The sequence below is a fragment of the Terrapene carolina genome, unplaced genomic scaffold, assembly GCF_002925995.2.
Source record: "Terrapene carolina triunguis isolate 2854851 unplaced genomic scaffold, T_m_triunguis-2.0 Scaffold310, whole genome shotgun sequence".
Lineage (NCBI taxonomy): Eukaryota > Metazoa > Chordata > Testudines > Emydidae > Terrapene > Terrapene triunguis.
In genome coordinates, this window is record NW_020664661.1 from 1,467,490 (window position 1) to 1,486,915 (window position 19,426).

The window sequence follows — 19,426 nt, forward strand, 5'->3', positions numbered from 1 at the left end:
AAATAGAATCCAGGAATTCTTGACTCACAGTCACATGCTCCAATCACTGGACCACTCTGCCTCTATTAACTAGTATAGTGAATTCAAATATATTAATACACACAAATTATTCCTCAAGTACCAACAATATGCTTGGTACAAAAAAAACATGGACCGTGCTAGGTGCTGCATGTTCTTGTAGCAAAAAAATAGTCCCTGTTCCAAACAGTGTACACTCTCAATAGGCCAGGCACATAAAAGGGTGGGATAAAAGAAGTCTCATCATTCCCATTTTATATACGGGGATTTAAGGCACTTAGAGCCAGATTCAAGGCACATTAAAGTCTGTGCTTGTCTTCAGGACAAGTCTTAGATGAGGTGTCCATGGTCTCAGAGGAAGTCAGTGTCAGGACTGGGAACTGAACCCACTGTGCCTGAGTCCCAGTTTAAGGCCATGACCCCAAGACTATCCTTCCTTTTGTGCTGATGATCCAAACTCAAGGTCTTGCAGATGTCTTGGAGATGTGGACAAGCCTAAGAGATACAACGTAGAAAAATGTATTACAGTGAATTCTGCAAAAAGAACTGTGGGTAAAGGGACATTGGTGTTCTTGAGAAGAAATACCTAAAAAAGCCAAGGATTAAGGCTTGACAGTGACTAGAAATACAGAATGGATGAGGCCATCAGAAGAACAATAGGTTAAATCAAATACCTGGTGAACTCAGTGGTGTTGATTGATAGCCTGGGACAGTGAAATACACAATCCATTGACCAGGTACAGGCCTGGCAATGGCAATGTAAGCACTCCCACGCCACCCCAGCCCTACCAATGTGCCTCAACCCTGATCTGTAGGCACCACTGCAAGGGGTGGCAGGGTAGCTCCTGCTCGCAGCCCAATCCTTGCCCTCTCTGTTTGAGGCTGTTGGAACCATTCACTGAGGAGACAATCGGTTTGGAGAACATAAGAACTGACTTTGAATTTCACCTTTAATTGAACCAAAATTTGTGTGTTAAAGGCTCAGCTCAAACAAATCTTCTCTTCCGCCCTTCCCCATTGCTGAATTGTCTTGGTAAGCTACATACTGACTGGAGCAGCAGCAGGTTTAGCTCCTAACAGATGGTTAGTGACTCCATTGTAATTATGATAGTCTTGAGCTGGCATAATGACAAACATCAGTTTTCAGCGTCATTTCCATATTTCAAATCTAAATGGCAGAAAAAGGATGTTGAGTTAGTTAATGTCACTCAAGGAAATTCCTGAGAGGCAGTTTGCTGGAAAGGTGATGGTTATTCCCATATAAAAAAAAATGGATTTTCTCTAGAGAGTACAATATATGGCAAATCATAATATTGCCTGTTCCTAAAAGTACAGGTGAATGAATGTCTAAAAATACCCTCTCAGCCAACTGCCTCTCAGGAAGTTATTTAAAGCTGGTGGAATAATGAAAACACTTCTTTACAAATTATTTATTTGAAGGAAAATGCCAAAATTCATTGCAGCTAATAATTCAGCCAATAAAAACATATGGAAGCACTGCATTTCAAGAAAGTGCTAGTTTCCAGTTTCAATATTCTAGCATAGCAGTAATAACTGGAATATATATAACGCTTTGTATCTCAGTGTTTTGCAAAGATGAGTAAGCATACTTATTCCCATTTTACAATGGGGAACACTGAAGGACTGAGAGGTTGAGTGACTTGGTAAAGATCATACAGTACATCACTACCAGAACTGGGGACAGAAACCAGGACTCTTGATTCCCAGTCCTGTACCCTTCCCATATGGCCTTCCTTATGGGAGGTAGGAATCACCAGTTCATGGCTTCCATATTGGACTCCTTCTGTGAGACAAGGACTTTTCCTTGTAATTTGTACTGAACCTTAAGGAGTGTAGTTGTTGTGTGTGGGGCCCAAACCAAAACTCTGGGGCTGAACTTCCCACACTTTGCAGGTGTTTGAAATAAGAGCCCAGATCAGAATTTTGTAAAAGTCTTCTCTCTCTATAATGGCCTAATCCCAAACCCTGAATTTTGGATTGTTTGAAACCTGGATTTGAATTTTGAGGTTTCAGTCCATCTCTGTTCACATATTTAAAAAACTTCCAAAAGACTTCGAATAGTCTAGAACTGCCAGAATGGACCCAATTATTGCCATTATCTTGGATTCTCTAATAAAGAAAAAATCCAAGCAGATATTAAAAGCCAAAACATACTTTGCATGGTAGCAAGAACAAAGGACAAAAGTTTGGTCTAATAATATTGCGACTAGCTAAATATGAGCATATTATTTATCTGTGCATTTATACATGAGCAGGAGACATTTATGGGAATACAAAGTCCTATTGCATTAATGACAGTGCTTTATGGCAAAATACATTAGTTCTGACAAAAGTAAAATGGATCCTGAAACAAGAAAATTGAATCATCTTTATAACAGTCATTCATCAGCTTACCATAGTCTGTCTGTCTGTCTGTCTGTCTCTCTCTCTCTCTCTCTCACACACACACACACACACACACACACACACACACACACACACACACAGTGACAAAGTTCCTCCTCTATCTTGGTGGGTCCTGCGCTTATTGGCGGATTTTCTTGCCTCAGAGATTCACCATGTGGGCTGGGGAACAGCCCAGAGACCTTTCCCTCTGGAAGAACCCACAGTCCAGGTCAACTGGGAGGTTTGGGGGGAACCCGGGCCTGTCCTCTACTCCAGGTTCCAGCCCAGGGCCCTGTGGACTGCAGCTGTCTATAGTGCCTCCTGTAACAGCTGCATGATAGCTACAACTCCCTGGGCTACTTCCCCATGGCCTCCTCCAAACACCTTCCTTATTCTCACCACAGGACCTTCCTCCTGGTGTCTGATAACACTTGTGCTCCTCAGTCCTCCAGCAGCACACCCTCTCACTCTCAGCTCCTTGCGCCTCTTGCTCCCAGCTCCTCACACTCCCACCACAAACTGAAGTGAGCTCCTTTTAAAACCCAGGTGCCCTGATTAGCCTGCCTTAATTGATTCTAGCAGCTTCTTCTTAATTGGCTCCAGGTGTCCTAATTAGCCTGCCTGCCTTAACTAGTTCTAGCAGGTTCCTGATTACTCTAGTGCAGCCCCTGCTCTGGTCACTCAGGGAACAGAAAACTACTCATCCAGTGACCAGTATATTTGCCCTCTACCAGACTCCTGTACCCCACTGGTCTGGGTCTGTCACATATCCCTCCCCCCTGCTCAACGCCAAGGGGTTGGGCAGCTTGGGACGCCAGACAGTGCACACGTGACAAGCCATTGGCGTTGCCATGACGGCTCCCTGCTCTGTGTTGCACACGGAACTGGAAAGGTTGGAGGGATAAGAACCATCTGGTCACCCTTGTGTTCTTCTCCTTGTTCCGCTGCATCCATTGAAGAGGGGCATGGTCGGTCACGAGGACAAAGCTGCGCCCGAGCAGGTAGTAGCGCAATGTTTCCATGGCCCATTTTACAGCGAGGCATTCTCTCTCCACCACTGCATATTTTTGTTCCCTTGGAAGGAGTTTCCGACTGAGGTATAGAATTGGGTGTTCCTCCTCCCCGACCATCTGTGATAGAACGGCCCCCAACCCTACTTCCGATGCATCTGTCTGCAGGATAAACTCCTTGATGAAATCAGGGGCTATCAGTACAGGGTTACTGCAGAGGGCAGTCCGTAGGTCTGTGAATGCTTCCTCTGCTGCGTCAGACCATCTCACCAGATCAGGTCCACGGGCTTTCACTAGGTCTGTCAGGGAGCTTGCCCTTGTGGCAAAGTGGGGGATAAATCGTCGGTAATACCTCACCACACCTAGGAACGCCCGGACTTGTTTCTTGTGACTTGGTCGTGGCCAATTTTTGATGGCCTCTAACTTGTTCACTTGGGGTTTTACCAGACCTTTTCCCACAATGTAGCCAAGATATTTGGCCTCTGTAAACCCTACAGCGCACTTGGCAGGGTTTGCTGTAAGGCTAGCTCGCCTGAAGGTATCGAGGACTGCCTCCACCTTCTCCAGGTGGGTTTCCCAGTCTGGGGTATGAATGACCACATCGTCCAAATAGGCAGCAGCATAACTGTTATGCAGGCGTAATAGCTTGTCCATGAGGCGCTGGAAGGTAGCTGGGGCCCCATGTAGTCCAAAAGGGAGAACAGTAAATTGAAAAAGACCCTCTGGTGTAGAGAACGCAGTCTTTTCCTTTGCGTCTTCTGCAAGGGGAATCTGCCAGTACCCCTTTGTCAAGTCTAGGGTAGTCAAGTACCGGGCATTACCCAGACGGTCCACTAGCTCATCTATGCGAGGTATGGGGTACGCATCGAACTGGGATACTTCATTTAGTCGCCGGAAGTCATTGCAAAATCTTGTGGTGCCATCAGGTTTGGGCACCAGCACGATTGGGCTGGACCACTGACTGTGGGATTCTTCGATGATCCCCAACTCCAGCATTTTTTTTACTTCTGCTTTTATTTCCTCCCTTTTTGCTGCTGGCACCCGATAGGGCCTCATTGTTACTCTGGCCCCAGGGTTCGTGACGATGTGGTGATATGTCTCGGTTGTTCGACCCAATTTTGTCGAGAACACATCTTGGTTCCGGAAGATCAGTTCAGACACCTCATTCTTCTGGTCTGGTGTTAAATCGGGAGACACTCTCACCTGTTTGGAAGGCTTGTTTTCCTGGGTTAGGTCTTTTTTGGACCGTTGTGCATGCCTCTTGTGCATGCCAGGGTTTCAGAAGGTTAACGTGATAAATCTGTTCTTGTTTTCTGCATCCTGGCTGCCGCACCTTGTAGGTTACTTCCCCCACGGGTTCAACCACCTCATAGGGCCCCTGCCATTGGGCCAGAAGCTTGCTTTCTGCTGTGGGTACCAACACCATAACCCGATCCCCTGGTTGGAACTGTCGCACTTTTGCCTGGCGATTGTAATGGGTTCGCTGGGCCTCCTGTACCTTCTCCAAATGTTCCCGTACAATAGGGGTAACCCGGGCTATCCGGTCTCGCATCTGCATTACATGCACTATTATATTTCTCCCCTCATTGGGTTCTTCTTCCCAGATCTCTTTGGCGATATCTAGTATACCACGGGGGTGACGCCCGTATAATAACTCGAAGGGGGAAAACCCAGTTGAGGCTTGAGGTACCTCCCAGATAGCGAACATAAAGGTAGGGTAGTAGGGTGTCCCAATCCTTCCCGTCCTGACTTACCACCTTCCTTATCATAGCCTTGAGGGTTCGGTTAAACCTTTCTACCAACCCATCAGTCTGCAGATGGTAGACCGAAGTTCTCAGGGTATGTATATGGAGCAGCGTACAGAGGTCCTTCAGTAGCTTCGACATAAATGGGGTTCCTGGGTCGGTTAATATCTCCTTCGGTAGCCCCATTCAGGCAAAGATCCCCACCAGCTCTTTGGCTATAGTTTTAGAGGCCGTGTTCTGCAGGGGGACGGCTTCTGGGTAGCGAGTAGCATAGTCCAAAACAACAAGTATATATTGGTGGTCCAGAGCCGTCTTCTCCAGGGGTCCCACTAGGTCCATGGCTATTCGCTCGAAGGGGACCTCTATGATGGGAAGGTGCCCTCAAGTGGGGACGGGGACTGTGCAGCTGACACTCCGGGCAGGAGGCATAGTACCGCCGCACTTCTTCATGTACTCCGGGCCAGAAGAACTGTCGTAGGACTCGTGCCAGGGTCTTCTCTACCCCCAAATGCCCCCCCAAAAGATGACTATGAGCAAGACTTAATACAGCGTTCTGGTGTTTTTGAGGTACTAGGATCTGCTGTACCTTCTGCCCCTGTACTGGTGCAACCCGGTATAAGAGATCTTTCTTCATTATGAAGTAGGGTCCTGGTCCCTGGATTTTCCCTTCCACGGGGACCCCATCTATTTCAGTCACCTCCTTCCTAATGTTGTCATACCTTGGGTCTTCTGCCTGGTCCCGTCCAAAATTTCCTCTCCCGGGGCTAATCTGCCCAAGATCTAGGGGCCCAGTCTCTGTTGCCTCTACTGGTTCAGAAGCATTAGGGTGGGGGTCAGACTCAGGTGCTTCTACCTCCTGCGTGGCCTCCTTTTCAGCTGCGCGGGTCCGCCTACCTACAAGAGTGACCCTCTGGCTTTGGGTCAGTATTCGGGTTCCCAAGGCCTTAGCTGCCCTTCTTTCCCTTTTTGTCTTCCTACCCTGTCTGGGAGTGGAGAACAAATCTGGGGATATTTCAGAGAAGATTGGGGGTTGACAGTCTGCTGTGGATGTCTCATCAATTTTAGGGTCCCCATCTTTCTCCAATCCCCCTACTGGGAGTAAGTTTCCCAACCCTGGGAAGTCCCTCCCTATGAGCACCGGGTATGGGAGTTTAGGAACTACACCTGCTGCTACCTCAGTAGTGTTCCCTTGGATCTCGATTTTTACTGGGATGGTGGGGTAGTAACTAACTGTCCCATGGACACATGTTATCCCCGTACGTTTAGCCTGCAGCAGCTGACTACGCTTCATGAGCTTCCCTGAGATAAGCGTGATAGCACTCCCCGAACCAACCAGTGCCGTGGTCCCTACCCCATTTAGTTTCACTGGTCTGGTATACATATGTGGGGTTAGTGAGACCCCCACAAAGTGGATTAGGGAGCATGGATCTGCCCAGTTCCCCAGGTTACACTGCATAGGCTCCTCAGCATTGGGACACTGTGCAGCTATGTGTCCCCACTCCCCGCAGGCATAACATCTGTATGGAGCCCTAGGCGTTCCCCGGTCTCTTGGTTTGGGCAGTCTAACATCACGATCCTCTTCTCCCTCAGTGCTCCGACTCTTTGTGGCCTCTGATGGGCCTTCAGCCTCTCCCTTTTTCCACCTGGACCCTCCTGGTGGCCCAGTCACCCGAACTTTAGGGCTTGGTGCTGCTAATTTAATCCGGGGTGCCTCTTCCTTAACTGGTTGGGTCAGCTCCCTCGCTGTCCTTCGCCTCTCTACCAGGGCGACAACCTCGTCATAGGTGGAGAGTTCGTTCTGGCTTACCCAATCACGAAGGTCTGGTGGTAGTCCCCTCATGTATCGGTCAATGACCAGAACCGCTAGTATCTCTTCCAGACTCTGGGACTCTGTTTGCAACCACTTTCGTGCGAGATGGATGAGGTCACACAATTGGGACCGCGGGGTTTTGTCTTCCTGGTACCTCCAACCGTGATACTGCTGGGCCCGCACTGCTGTCATTACCCCAGATCTGGCCAGGATCTCTGCTTTCAGCTGGGGGTAGTCTGCCGCAGCCTCTTCAGGTAGATCATGGTAGGCCTTCTGGGCCTCCCCACACAGGAATGGGGCAAGGATGCCAGACCACTGATCTCGAGGCCAGGCCTCCCGTAGGGCTGTCCTCTCAAAGGCCAGAAGGTAGGCCTCTACATCATCCTCCTGTGTCATTTTCTGCAGCCAATGGCTGGCCCGTATGAGCCGCGTCCCATCATGGCAGCGATTTAGCTCTGTAAGGGACTTTATCTGGTTTACCAGTTCCCGCAACATAGCTCGGTCTTGAGCAGCCTGGTCCATTAGCAGGCGATTAGTCTCTTGCTGCAGCCGCACTGCCTCCTGTTGGGTGGCTGCCTGGACACGGGTAGCCTCCTGCTGGGCCGCCGTAGCTTGTATCAGTGCCCGCACTACATCATCCATTGTGGTGGAAAAAAAATAAACCCTCTCGTTGTTGTTGTTGTTTAAATCACCCTCCTTCTTCCGCTGTGCTGTGCACCCCAAGATCCCACTCTTAACACCAGTGTGACAAAGTTCCCCCTCTATCTTGGTGGGTCCTGCACTTATTGGCGGATTTTCTTGCCTCAGAGATTCACCATGTGGGTTGGGGAACAGCCCAGAGACCTTCCCCTCTGGAAGAACCCACAGTCCAGGTCAATTGGGAGGTTTAGGGGGAACCCGGGCCCGCCCTCTACTCCGGGTTCCAGCCCAGGGCCCTGTGGACTGCAGCTGTCTATAGTGCCTCCTGTAACAGCTGCATGACAGCTACAACTCCCTGGGCTACTTCCCCATGGCCTCCTCCAAACACCTTCCTTATTCTCACCACAGGACCTTCCTCCTGGTGTCTGATAATGCTTGTGCTCCTCAGTCCTCCAGCAGCTCTCACTCTCAGCTCCTTGAGCCTCTTGCTCCCAGCTCCTCACACTCACACCACAAACTGAAGTGAGCTCCTTTTAAAACCCAGGTGCCCTGATTAGCCTGCCTTAATTGATTCTAGCAGCTTCTTCTTAATTGGCTCCAGGTGTCCTAATTAGCCTGCCTGCCTTAACTGGTTCTAGCAGGTTCCTGATTACTCTAGTGCAGCCCTTGCTCTGGTCACTCAGGGAACAGAAAACTACTCATCCAGTGACCAGTATATTTGTCCTCTACCAGACTCCTGTACCCCACTGGTCTGGGTCTGTCACAACACACACACACACACACACACACACACACACACACAATCTCTGCTATTAAGGCATCAAATACATTGCACTTGTATAGGATAGCACTTTTCATCCATACATCTCAAAGCACCAAAAGTGGGCATGTATCTTATCCCCATGTCTCAAAATATCTGTTCCCCATTCATTTTAACAGGGGATGTGAGTCTAAATCCCCTAGCCTACTTTGACATAAAGGATCCATATTTTATGTCCAACTATGCACAGCCCGCCATACAGGCAAGTTTCCTACGTTGTAGCAGTAAAGGGCTCTGGAAAATCCCTACTGATTACCCCCAAACTGGCCAGTCCCAAACCACACTTTCCCCAGTGGGAGATGTCTGCCCACCTAGCCCGTCCTGGCTCCTGTTCAACTGAGTGCAGCAGATGCCAATGCTTCTCACATGTAGAGGACAGTCTCTTCAGCACTGGCTACTGCAGTAGCTTCTTGGAAAGTAAGAGTGCAAAGGGTTCTGAGCAGTGCTTGAACCACCACCTGAGCAACCACCCACCAGCAGGACAAAAGGATAGCTAGGGGATACACTCGGTTTCCAGGTAAAGCATGCTGAAGAGAATGCCAAATCCTGTCCTTTCGCTCTTGAGACCAGGCTTGAGCAAACCAACATGTGCAACATCCCATTTATTCTAAAATGTACATTAATAAAAAGAGAGATAGACACGAACAGCCTGATCCAAAGACCATGGAAACTTTAGGGAATCTTGCCAATGGGCTTCAGTGACTTTTGGGCCAGGCACTATCCTGTGTTAATATTAAAAACGTTAAGAGCAGATTAAAGAAATGTATTGCTCCCAAGGAAAACAAAACCACAGTTAAAGTCATCTTTCAAGGGACATCATCAAGATGAGATGTGAGTCAGCACTGTATGAATGTTAAGTAACCACTGCACACATACGGCTAGGTATAGCTGACTATGCACATGAAACAAAGCAGAGCCCAGTTTTGTAGCATTAGTCAAAGGCTAGTGAAAAAGCCAGAAGAGCACCACAAAGCCAAAAAAGGCCTCAAACCATCACAGCAACACTCAGAAGGCAGCAAACTATTAGGAGGCAGCATGACACTCAGTGGCTAGGAAAAGCTCCAGGGAGAAAATAAATGAACAAGGCAGCATTTGTGCAGAAAAAGGTATCTTGTCCTTTACTATTACCTTCAGATTTAGGACTAGGAGTAGACGCAGGAAACTGGTATGTAGGACAGTAAGGATTGTCTTCTGCAGCAGAGAAAAGCAGTATGTATTGAGACTATCCACAGTGAAGTGGAGGCACCATATAGTTTCCCCAACTTTCCATCACTGTAAACTTTTATTGCCTATTTTGATAATAGTAGATGAAATGGTATCATACTTTCAAACAGCTAAATGGGTTAGGAAGGATTTAGTCATTTTATACATCACAGACTAAGGCACACTAGGTGTACTCAAATTTCCACCATGAGTAATAAATGGCAATGGAAATCTAGTACCTGAATCTAGTTACTATAATGGAGCTACAGCACAGTTAACTCAAACACAAGACAACAGATACTCTGGCTGAACTTATGGTACCTTCGGGTGTTTGCTGGATTTCAGGAAGTTCAGGGAATTTGTAGGTAGGGCAATAAGGGTTTTCTTCGGGAGTTTCTAAGTGGAAGGAGCAAGTTTTGGAAAAAGAACAGAAAGGAAAGATTTAAAGAAGAAGACCAGGTGAGGCAAGAATCCACAGAAGTTGTGGAACGATCCTTCTCATGCTGAGTCTATAATGTAACAAAGCCATGGGCACGTCAGTGGTTATCACTGCGCTGCACATCTGGGCTGCTTGGAAGACAGCAGGGATTGAACTCATCCTCTGCTCCTGAAGCATATGCCTCTATCATTTGAGATGAAGAAGAATCTGTATCAGCAGCACAGGGGCTACAACTCACAGCTTAAGCAGTTCTCATTCCATCCAGTACAATGCAGTGGTTACATAAACTCACTAGTCAGCTCATCAAAATAGCATCTGCAGCAGCAAATGCAAACCAACTTGAACTAGTAAGCACAGCTCAGAATTGTGTTATCATGTACATCAGGCCTTATGTGTGGTTGGATTGCTAATACGACCTCAGTCATTTCTCACACTAATGAGAGACTTGGAACATACAATGTACCAAAAAGTAATGGATTCATGGAGGATATGTTGTAACCAATATATAAGTGCTCGCCATAATTTTGCCTTTTAAAGATATCAACAGTATTTGAACAGCAGAAGTCTGATCCAGATCCCACTGAAGTTAATGGGAGTCTTTCCATTCATGTAATGGGTTTTGGATCAGGCCCTAAGTTATTAAGCAATGTAACATTACCAATTATTTTCTATTGCAGACTGTCCATATTTTCACAGGGTAGCCTCTCCTTGTTTAAAAGCCAACTTGGTGTCATTGTACTGCTAAGACTGAAGTTTAGGGACCTGTTTCCCAGCACCAGTTGATGGCATTGCTAAATAAGGACAGGAAGGCATTTGTGATGTTTTCTAACTGTAGCAAGGGGAACAGAGCAACCTGAATCCTGGCTCTGACAGGAACATTTTAAAACATGCATTTCTCTTTCCAAATAGGTTTATTTGGAAATTCTGGACTAATCACCTCTGGGACGTTTCCTTGAGAAGGGGGAAAAGAGTGGACACGTGCTCCTTGGGGCCAAAATCTGAGCAGCGTCAAATGAAGAGGTGGTAAAAGACTCCTTATCCCTTCTCACGCAAGCACTCCCCACCATTGTGTTACACTGGGAGATTTCCTGAAATATACTAGTGTAGATGCAGCCTTTGTCTACCCACCACCCAGCTAATGATTTGGGATCACAAACAATTCTCTTCTTTATTGTTTTTATAAAAGATATTTCAGTTCACCTTTAAGAGCAATTCACACCTCCCCTTGGACTTGACTGGGTTTTCTCCTTTGATAGTATTGTCTTTAAACTTGTTAGCTGATTTCTATGTTCCAGAGCAAACATGGATTACAAATGCAAAATGCTTTATTTAATATCCAGTGCAATATTCCATCTATGTGAAGCAAACTGTTATCCAGTTAGTCTCTTTAAAAAAAATAAAATTATCCATGTTACAGTACCTTTAGTTAACCTGTGGATCTGTTTGAACATTGTCTTGTACCAGTCCTTTGATCTGTCTGTGTTCTGGTTTAAAAATAAATAGATGTAAGTAAAAAACATTGGCCTGACTTCCACCAGATTTTCAATTTTTTAGGGTTACTTTAACAATCAAAGCTATGTGCACCCTTTATCATATTTTATTTATTATTACTGAATAGCTATAAGCAAGATTGAACTAAATAATTCAGACAGCTTGTGGAATTGGGTGTGTTTCAAATGCCAGGACTAAGTCCCTACTACCAGTATAAACATTTTCAGGATTTTTTTTTAATTCAGTGAAAATCATTTTGGGAAAATTTAGCGCTAGATCATACAAAGGAATTTAGCCCTTTCATATCCCACTGCTGTGTTCTGAACCCAAACTCAACATCACAGCACTATTCCATTAGACATGGGGTAGGCAACCTATGGCACGCGAGCCAAAGGTGGCACACGAGCTGATTTTCAGTGGCACTCACACTGCCCGGGTCCTGGCCACTGGTCTGGGGGGCTCTGCATTTTAATTTAATTTTAAATGAAGCTTCTTAAACATTTTTAAAACCTTATTTACTTTACATACAACAATAGTTTAGTTTTCAGAGTAGCAACCGTGTTAGTCTGTATCCGCAAAAAGAACAGGAGTACTTGTGGCACCTTAGAGACTAACAAATTTATTTGAGCATAAGCTTTCATGGGCTATAGCCCACTTCATTAGATGCATAGAATGGAACACACAGAAAGAAGATATTTATACATACAGAGAACATGAGAAGGTGGGAGTAGCCATACCAACTGTAAGAGACCAATCAATTGAGATGAGCTATCATCAGCAGGAGAGAGAAAAAAAAAACCTTTGAAGCGATAATCAAGATGACCCATAGAAGGTGTGAGGATATTTTAACATGGGGAAATAGATTCAATTAGTGTAATGACCCAACCATTAAATTTAAATAAATAAAGATATCCTATCTCCTAGAACTGGAAGGGACCCTGAAAGGTCATTGAGTTCAGCACCCTGCCTTCACTAGCAGGACCAAGTACTGATTTTGACCCAGATCCCTATGTGGCCCCCTCAAGGATTGAATTTACAGCCCTGGGTTTAGTAGGCCAATGCTCAAACCACTGAGCTATCCCTCCCTTCCCAATCTCTGTTCAAACCTAAGTTAATTGTATCTAATTTGCATATTAATTCAAGTTCAGCAGTCTCTATTTGGAGTCTGTTTTTGACGTTTTTGAAGTTTTGATCTTCCAGAAAACACCATCCTGGCCACTATGGATGTAGAAGCGCTCTACACCAACATTCCACACAAAAATGGACTACAAGCCATCAGGAATAGTATCCCCAATAATATCACGGCTAACCTGGTGGCTGAACTTTGTGACTTTGTCCTCACCCACAACTATTTCACATTTGGGGACAATATATACCTTCAAGTCAGCGGCACTGCTATGGGTACCCGCATGGCCCCACAGTATGCCAACATTTTTATGGCTGACTTAGAACAACGCTTCCTTAGCTCTCGTCCCCTAACGCCCCTACTCTACTTGCGCTACATTGATGACATCTTCATCATCTGGACCCATGGAAAAGAAGCCCTCGAGGAATTCCACCATGATTTTAACAATTTCCATCCTACCATCAACCTCAGCCTAGACCAATCCACACAAGCGGTCCAGTTCCTAGACACTACTGTGCTAATAAGTGATGGTCACATAAACACCACCCTATACCGGAAACCTACTGACCGCTATACTTACCTACATGCCTCCAGGTTCCATCCAGGACACACCACACGATCCATTGTCTACAGCCAAGCTCTAAGATACAACCGCATTTGCTCCAATCCCTCAGACAGAGACAAACACCTACAAGATCTCTATCAAGCATTCTTAAAACTACAATACCCACCTGCTGAAGTGAAAAAACAGATTGACAGAGCCAGAAGAGTACCCAGAAGTCACCTACTACAGGACAGGCCCAACAAAGAAAATAACAGAACGCCACTAGCCGTCATCTTCAACCCCCAACTAAAACCTCTCCAACGCATCATCAAAGATCTACAACCTATCCTGAAAGATGATGCCTCACTCTCACAGATCTTGGGAGACAGACCAGTCCTCGCTTACAGACAGCCCCCCAACCTGAAGCAAATACTCACCAGCAACTGCACACCATACAACATAAACACTAACCCAGGAACCTATTCTTGCAACAAAGCCCGATGCCAACTCTGTCCACATATCTATTCAAGTGACACCATCATAGGACCTAATCACATCAGCCAAGACATCAGGGACTCATTCACCTTCACATCTACCAATGTGATATATGCCATCATGTGCCAGCAATGCCCCTCTGCCATATACATTGGCCAAACCGGACAGTCTCTACGCAAAAGAATAAATGGACACAAATCTGACATCAGGAATCATAACATTCAAAAACCAATGGGAAAATACTTCAACCTCTCTAACCACTCAGTGACAGACTTAAAGGTGGCAATTTTGCAACAAAAAAACTTCAAAAACAGACTCCAAAGAGACTGCTGAACTTGAATTAATAAGCAAATTAGACACAATTAACTTAGGTTTGAACAGAGACTGGGAATGGTTGGGTCATTACACTAATTGAATCTATTTCCCCATGTTAAAATATCCGCACACCTTCTATGGGTCATCTCGATTATCACTTCAAAGGTTTGTTTTTTTTCCTCTCTCCTGCTGATGATAGCTCATCTCAATTGATTGGCCTCTTACAGTTGGTATGGCTACTTCCACCTTTTCATGTTCTCTGTATGTATAAATATCTTCTTTCTGTGTGTTCCATTCTATGCATCCGATGAAGTGGGCTGTAGCCCACAAAAGCTTATGCTCAAATAAATTTGTTAATCTCTAAGGTGCCACAAGTACTCCAGTTCTTTTTAATAGTTTAGTTATATATTATAGACTTATAGAAAGAGACCTTCTAAAAATGTTAAAATGTATTACTGGCACATGAAACCTCAAATTAGAGTGAATAAGTGAAGACTTGGCACACCACTTCTGAAAGATTGCCGACTCCTGCATTAGACAGAGGAAGTGAAACTGACCAGCCTAACTTAGATGTCAACATGAAGCAAAATAAGAGAGGAAACTAAATCCACACAACTAGCAAAAAGTACAATGAGATTTTGAAAATTCTTTCACCCATAGTAATTGAAGGGGTCATCAGAACACGAGGAAGATTTTTTAAATAAATTTATTGGGGGTGATATTTTATCTTCAGTTACACCCATGCAATTCCACTGGCTTTAATTATATGGGTCTAAATGAAGGCAGAATCTGGCTCTTGATTTTTATTTTCAGCATGTGCCTGTAAGCGTGAGTGTTGTTCTCTTACCCTCAGTGGAATGCCTACATCATCCATGGAGACATCAGCCATATACTGGGGACTCCTGACAGCTCTTCTCTTCTCATCCATTGCTGGCTTCTCTCTTTGAGCACTATCCTGAGCTGGCTTTTCCTGTGCAGACACAGCGCCTACTTTATCAGCAACTGGTCTGTCTGGCAGGGAATCTGGAAACGAAGGAGGGGTGATCATTATCCTAATGTTCACCATTTCAGCACACCAACATATATCACTCTAGGGCAAAAATCCTGGCAAAGCATCGATGAGGCAGACTGTGGCACTGGGGAAAAGTGTCTGGCTTTCTGTAAATGTGCATAGAAAATGTTTGGCACACCCAAGAGAGGGCAGGAACTCCTCCAATCATACGTGTAAAAAGCAGCAACACTGCTCCCTTCATGTCTGATACAATTAGCCCCACTACAAGCTCAGTCTTCACTGACACTCTGCAGTGGTACAGTGCCTTTGGAGCCCTTTCCTCCTGGTTATTGCTCTCCACTGTATCCGAATGCCAGTTCCCAACATTTTAGGCAACCGTACCTGTTTACCAGACTAGGACCTCAGCCCTTCCATACAACACCTGACACTTCCCATTCAACTGTGCAACCTCCAGCCTGATTGGGGTTTGGAGCAGAGCAAACTCCATTGCGGTTAGTGTATCACACAACAGAGCCTGCACAGAGAACCATCATTAAAGGCAGGGACAAGACCAAATTCTGTCTCCATTGGCTGCAGTGGACCCAGGAAGAACCAGCCTCAAAAGCCTGAAGCACAAGTACCACCCTAGGGGGTGGGGAACACTTCGGCTATAACAATGCCCAGGACCATTTGAACTCAGGTCTCATGCTCGCCTAGTGCATTTTACTTGAAAATGGCGTTCTTAGACAGCATTCTTCTCTGCAGCATCAGCACTAGAGAAAAGGAAAGCAAAATACACAATACAGCTGTGGGAAACACGACTTTAGAAAAAGATGGAGGTGCCTGGGATCATTTAGATTCATAATCAGGACCCAACACACAGGAACCTGATAAGAAAATCAAGCAGCTATTTAAACCCAGCAAGAAAAAATTAAGGCTGAGAGGTTTTCAAAGGGATTTGGGTGTCTACTTCCCATTAAAAAATGGGAATGGGCATCCAAATCCCTTAGGCAGCTTTGACATTCTCAGCCTAAGTTCTTAACAGTGTGTTTGCATAGGGGGGCTGCCTTGAAAAAAGTGGGCATTCCCACTGATGCATCATTCCCAGGGACAGAGCATCAATCTGGTGGGAGAAGAGAATGTTTATCCATGGCTTGATTCCAAGTATCAAATGGTTATTTGCCTTGCTGCTAGTCAGTGCATGATGGGGGGAGGGATAGCTCAGTGGTTTCAGCATTGGCCTGCTAAAGTCAGCGTTGTGAGTTCAATCCTTGAGGGGGGGCCACTTAGGGATCTGGGGCAAAATCAGTACTTGGTCCTGCTAGTGAAGGCAGGGGGCTGGACTCAATGACCTTTCAGGGTCCCTTCCAGTTCTATGAGATAGAACTATCTCCATATACCCTGCCCCAATCCATTGAGGCTCTAAGTCTGATTGAGCCCTCAACTATAAGGCCTTGCTCTTTGACTCAAGCTGGTGGCCAGTATATATGCATTAGACAGATTTTTTTTAATATATCTAGTCAGAATTTATTTTGAATTGGGATAGATAAAAATGTCTTCTGAATTTCTAATGAGTATGTGATGAAAGAATGCAGGGATTCTCCTATGAGTACACAGCAGTCACAGCAGGGCTGCTGCTAAGCATTCTGGATACCTCTTGCCAAACACACCTACTATACTACTGAATGGTCCAAGTACCCTGGACTATCTGTTCCCAAAAGACCAGCAGCAAAAGGATTAATTGCCATGAGCAATGCAGGCTGGGCGAAGAATGCTTTCCTCCCATGGAACAGATGCAGCAGACCAGACTGTTCAGCCTTCACTTCCACAGCTGTTCACCACTTCTCTGCGTGCGCTGCCCCCACCTCCCACTCAGGTGGCCAGAGACCTCAAACTCACTGTGTCTTTCATGGGGAATTCAGTAGAAATCAATTCTGCAGAGAAGTGCCACATCTGGGGGTTTTTTTAGTTAAATAAATAGAGGGTTTAGTGTCTGGGTAGCTAGCAGTTCCGAATGCTATCTCGCCTGTAACTGCTCTGCTGTCAAATAATGCTTGGCCTGGAGTCCAGTTAAGCTCTTAGAGCAGCTTCTCCCATCTGGTTTTCAATTACTTGAAAATTTGCACCAAAGTGTTGAAATGGGATTTGAGGCAGTAAATGCTCACTGGAAATTAAAATCCTATTCTCTAAACCCACCTTCCATCTTCCTCCTCCACCACCTGCGTTTACAGCATAGAGCACTTCCAAAGGACCATGACAACATTAACTACATCTTCCAAGCACACTGTGATGAGGGATATCAGCCCACTCTACCGATGGGGAAAACTGGAGCAGGATGGCCTCTACTTTTGGATGCTTCAGTTTCTGGGTTCTCTCTGAGACACCCCAGGCATGATTTCAGAGGTGCTGAGCACCCACAACTCCCAACAGAACTGCTGGGCGTCTCAATCAGGCCACCTAGAAAATGGAGGCTCTTGTAATTAGGGGCTGCTTTAGAAAACATAGGTTTCAGCAATTTACCCAAGGCTATGCACAAGGCCTGGATTAGAACAGAGGCAATCCTAGCTCTCAGCCACAAACTCAGTCCTTCAGGGTATGTCTACATTGTAATTAGAGAGAGAGAGAGTGTGTGTGCGTGTGTGCGTGTGTGTCCCAGAGCCCAGGCTCCAGCTCAAGCCAGGACATCTACACTGCAGTTGTATAGCCCTGCAGCCTGACCCCTGCAAACCCAAGTCAGCTGACATGGGATAGCAGTGGGGTTTCATTGCAGTGCAGATATACCTTGAGACCACATTACTTCCATGTACAATATCTAGCTCCTTTCCTACTTGCACATGTATGTGTTAGCACCTGCCACCAGGCACCACATCAATTTGGCAAGGAACCAATGGACTGTTGGCTGCTCTGGTACTACAATGTGCCATGTGGCACTGCAGAATGGCATGCCTTAAGCCCCACTAGAGGCAGGATTTCTCCAAATGGATGGCAGTGGTGAGAAATGTGTGTGATTTCAGTCTGCTCTGTCAACGCTTTGCCAAGTCCTATCCTTGGTGTTACAGAACTGCATGCATTTGAGAGAGGAAGAACAGTTGTTCACATGCACCTTTACCATATTGCCCAAAGCTGTTCAATTTGCAGAGCTCTGACGAGGGTGGTTAGCAGAGGAAAGACTCATGCATTGTTCGGACAGTACCCACAGCAAACACAATTCTGAACTGCAAAATTCCCTCTATTAGGATTGTTTGTTTGTTTTTTAAATCATCATCAAACTTACTTTTTGGGGGTTCTTTTGCTCTTGAAAAAAGTTTTATAAATGGCAAGAATGTGGCAAGGCTAAAATAAAACTACTATTCAACACTTCTACCTTATTTTCTATCCCCAAGAACACACATACTCTCTGTTTTGGTCCTATTGTGCTCCTAATGTAGGGGTCCCCTTCTTCTATATTCACCTCTACATTTCTGTATGGAGTGTTTTACCCCATGGTGCAGCTACCTACTGTGCTGCTAGGAACAGAGTACAGAAAACTCTGGTGAAATCAGATGACTTCCATGACTCTGAAGACCAGAGGGAACGAAGGTTTATGGATGTGAAATGATCTGAACTCAGGAAGAAATCTCAGCTTCCCAGCTCCCCACCCCAATCTCAATCCCTTGCTTCTTTTAGGTGAGCATGTAAAACAACCATGATTGTCACTTTCAGCGCCACTGCTGGAGATGAAAGACATGCTTCTGTGCTAGAAAGGAAATACTCCTTCCTACTGTGTCATCAGTCTGTGGAAGTCACTGCCAGGGAAGGCCAGTGGGCCAGAGATTTGGATTGAACTTGTTGTTTTTGCTTTTTAAAGGATTGGTTAATCATGTGACCATTATTATTTTGTAATTGTGAAAGTTAAGGCTATGTTACCATAATCAAATTGCACACTTCAAGATGTAAGCCAATCACCTCCTGGGCTCAGGAGGGACTCGCTCTCCAGTTCCCTATAAGTAGCACAGGAAACCACAACACAGGTTGTGTGTTTATTTGCCAGATGGAGCATGCCATCTGAGTGGTCCTAGGCTAAGGTGCTGCTACCCTGGAAATATCTTAGACAGATAAAGGCAGACATACTGGACTAAGTGGACCAACAGTCTGAGCTCTGATTGCTATTCCTACAAGCCACACAAATTATTGGTGACGGTTTGGAGAGAGCTAAGGAATGACTTTGTGCTGGCCTGCAGGAGAACTCTCCTACCCAAAGCTTGAGATTTATGTGGTGCAAGGCAAGGGCTGGAGTTCAACATGATGGCACAGGCCCCAGGAGAGCTGTGGGAGACATTCCAGCCAGCTAAACCAACTTTAAAGATTTCTTTTGAATTTTTTGTCTCGGCGTGC

At 45.7% G+C, this 19,426-nt stretch overlaps 1 protein-coding gene across 9 annotated transcripts in view; it reads right to left on the minus strand.

Annotated features, from left to right (window-relative positions):
- Positions 1 to 15,081, minus strand: part of LOC112119842 (sorbin and SH3 domain-containing protein 1) — an 84,467-nt gene extending 69,386 nt beyond the window's left edge. For 8 of the 9 annotated variants that reach the window (XM_026657781.1, XM_026657775.1, XM_026657777.1 and 5 more), the window contains exons 1-4: positions 14,909 to 15,080; positions 11,511 to 11,574; positions 9,973 to 10,047; positions 9,577 to 9,636 (exon numbers count right to left, since the gene is read on the minus strand). In XM_026657781.1, the coding sequence (XP_026513566.1) occupies positions 9,577 to 9,636; positions 9,973 to 10,047; positions 11,511 to 11,574; positions 14,909 to 14,989 (280 nt within the window). In that variant the 5' untranslated portion in view covers positions 14,990 to 15,080. Of the gene's footprint in view, positions 1 to 9,576; positions 9,640 to 9,972; positions 10,048 to 11,510; positions 11,575 to 14,908 lie in introns of all 9 variants that reach the window. The other variant, XM_026657773.1, reaches the window with a different exon arrangement.
- Between the last annotated feature and the right edge of the window lie 4,345 nt (positions 15,082 to 19,426).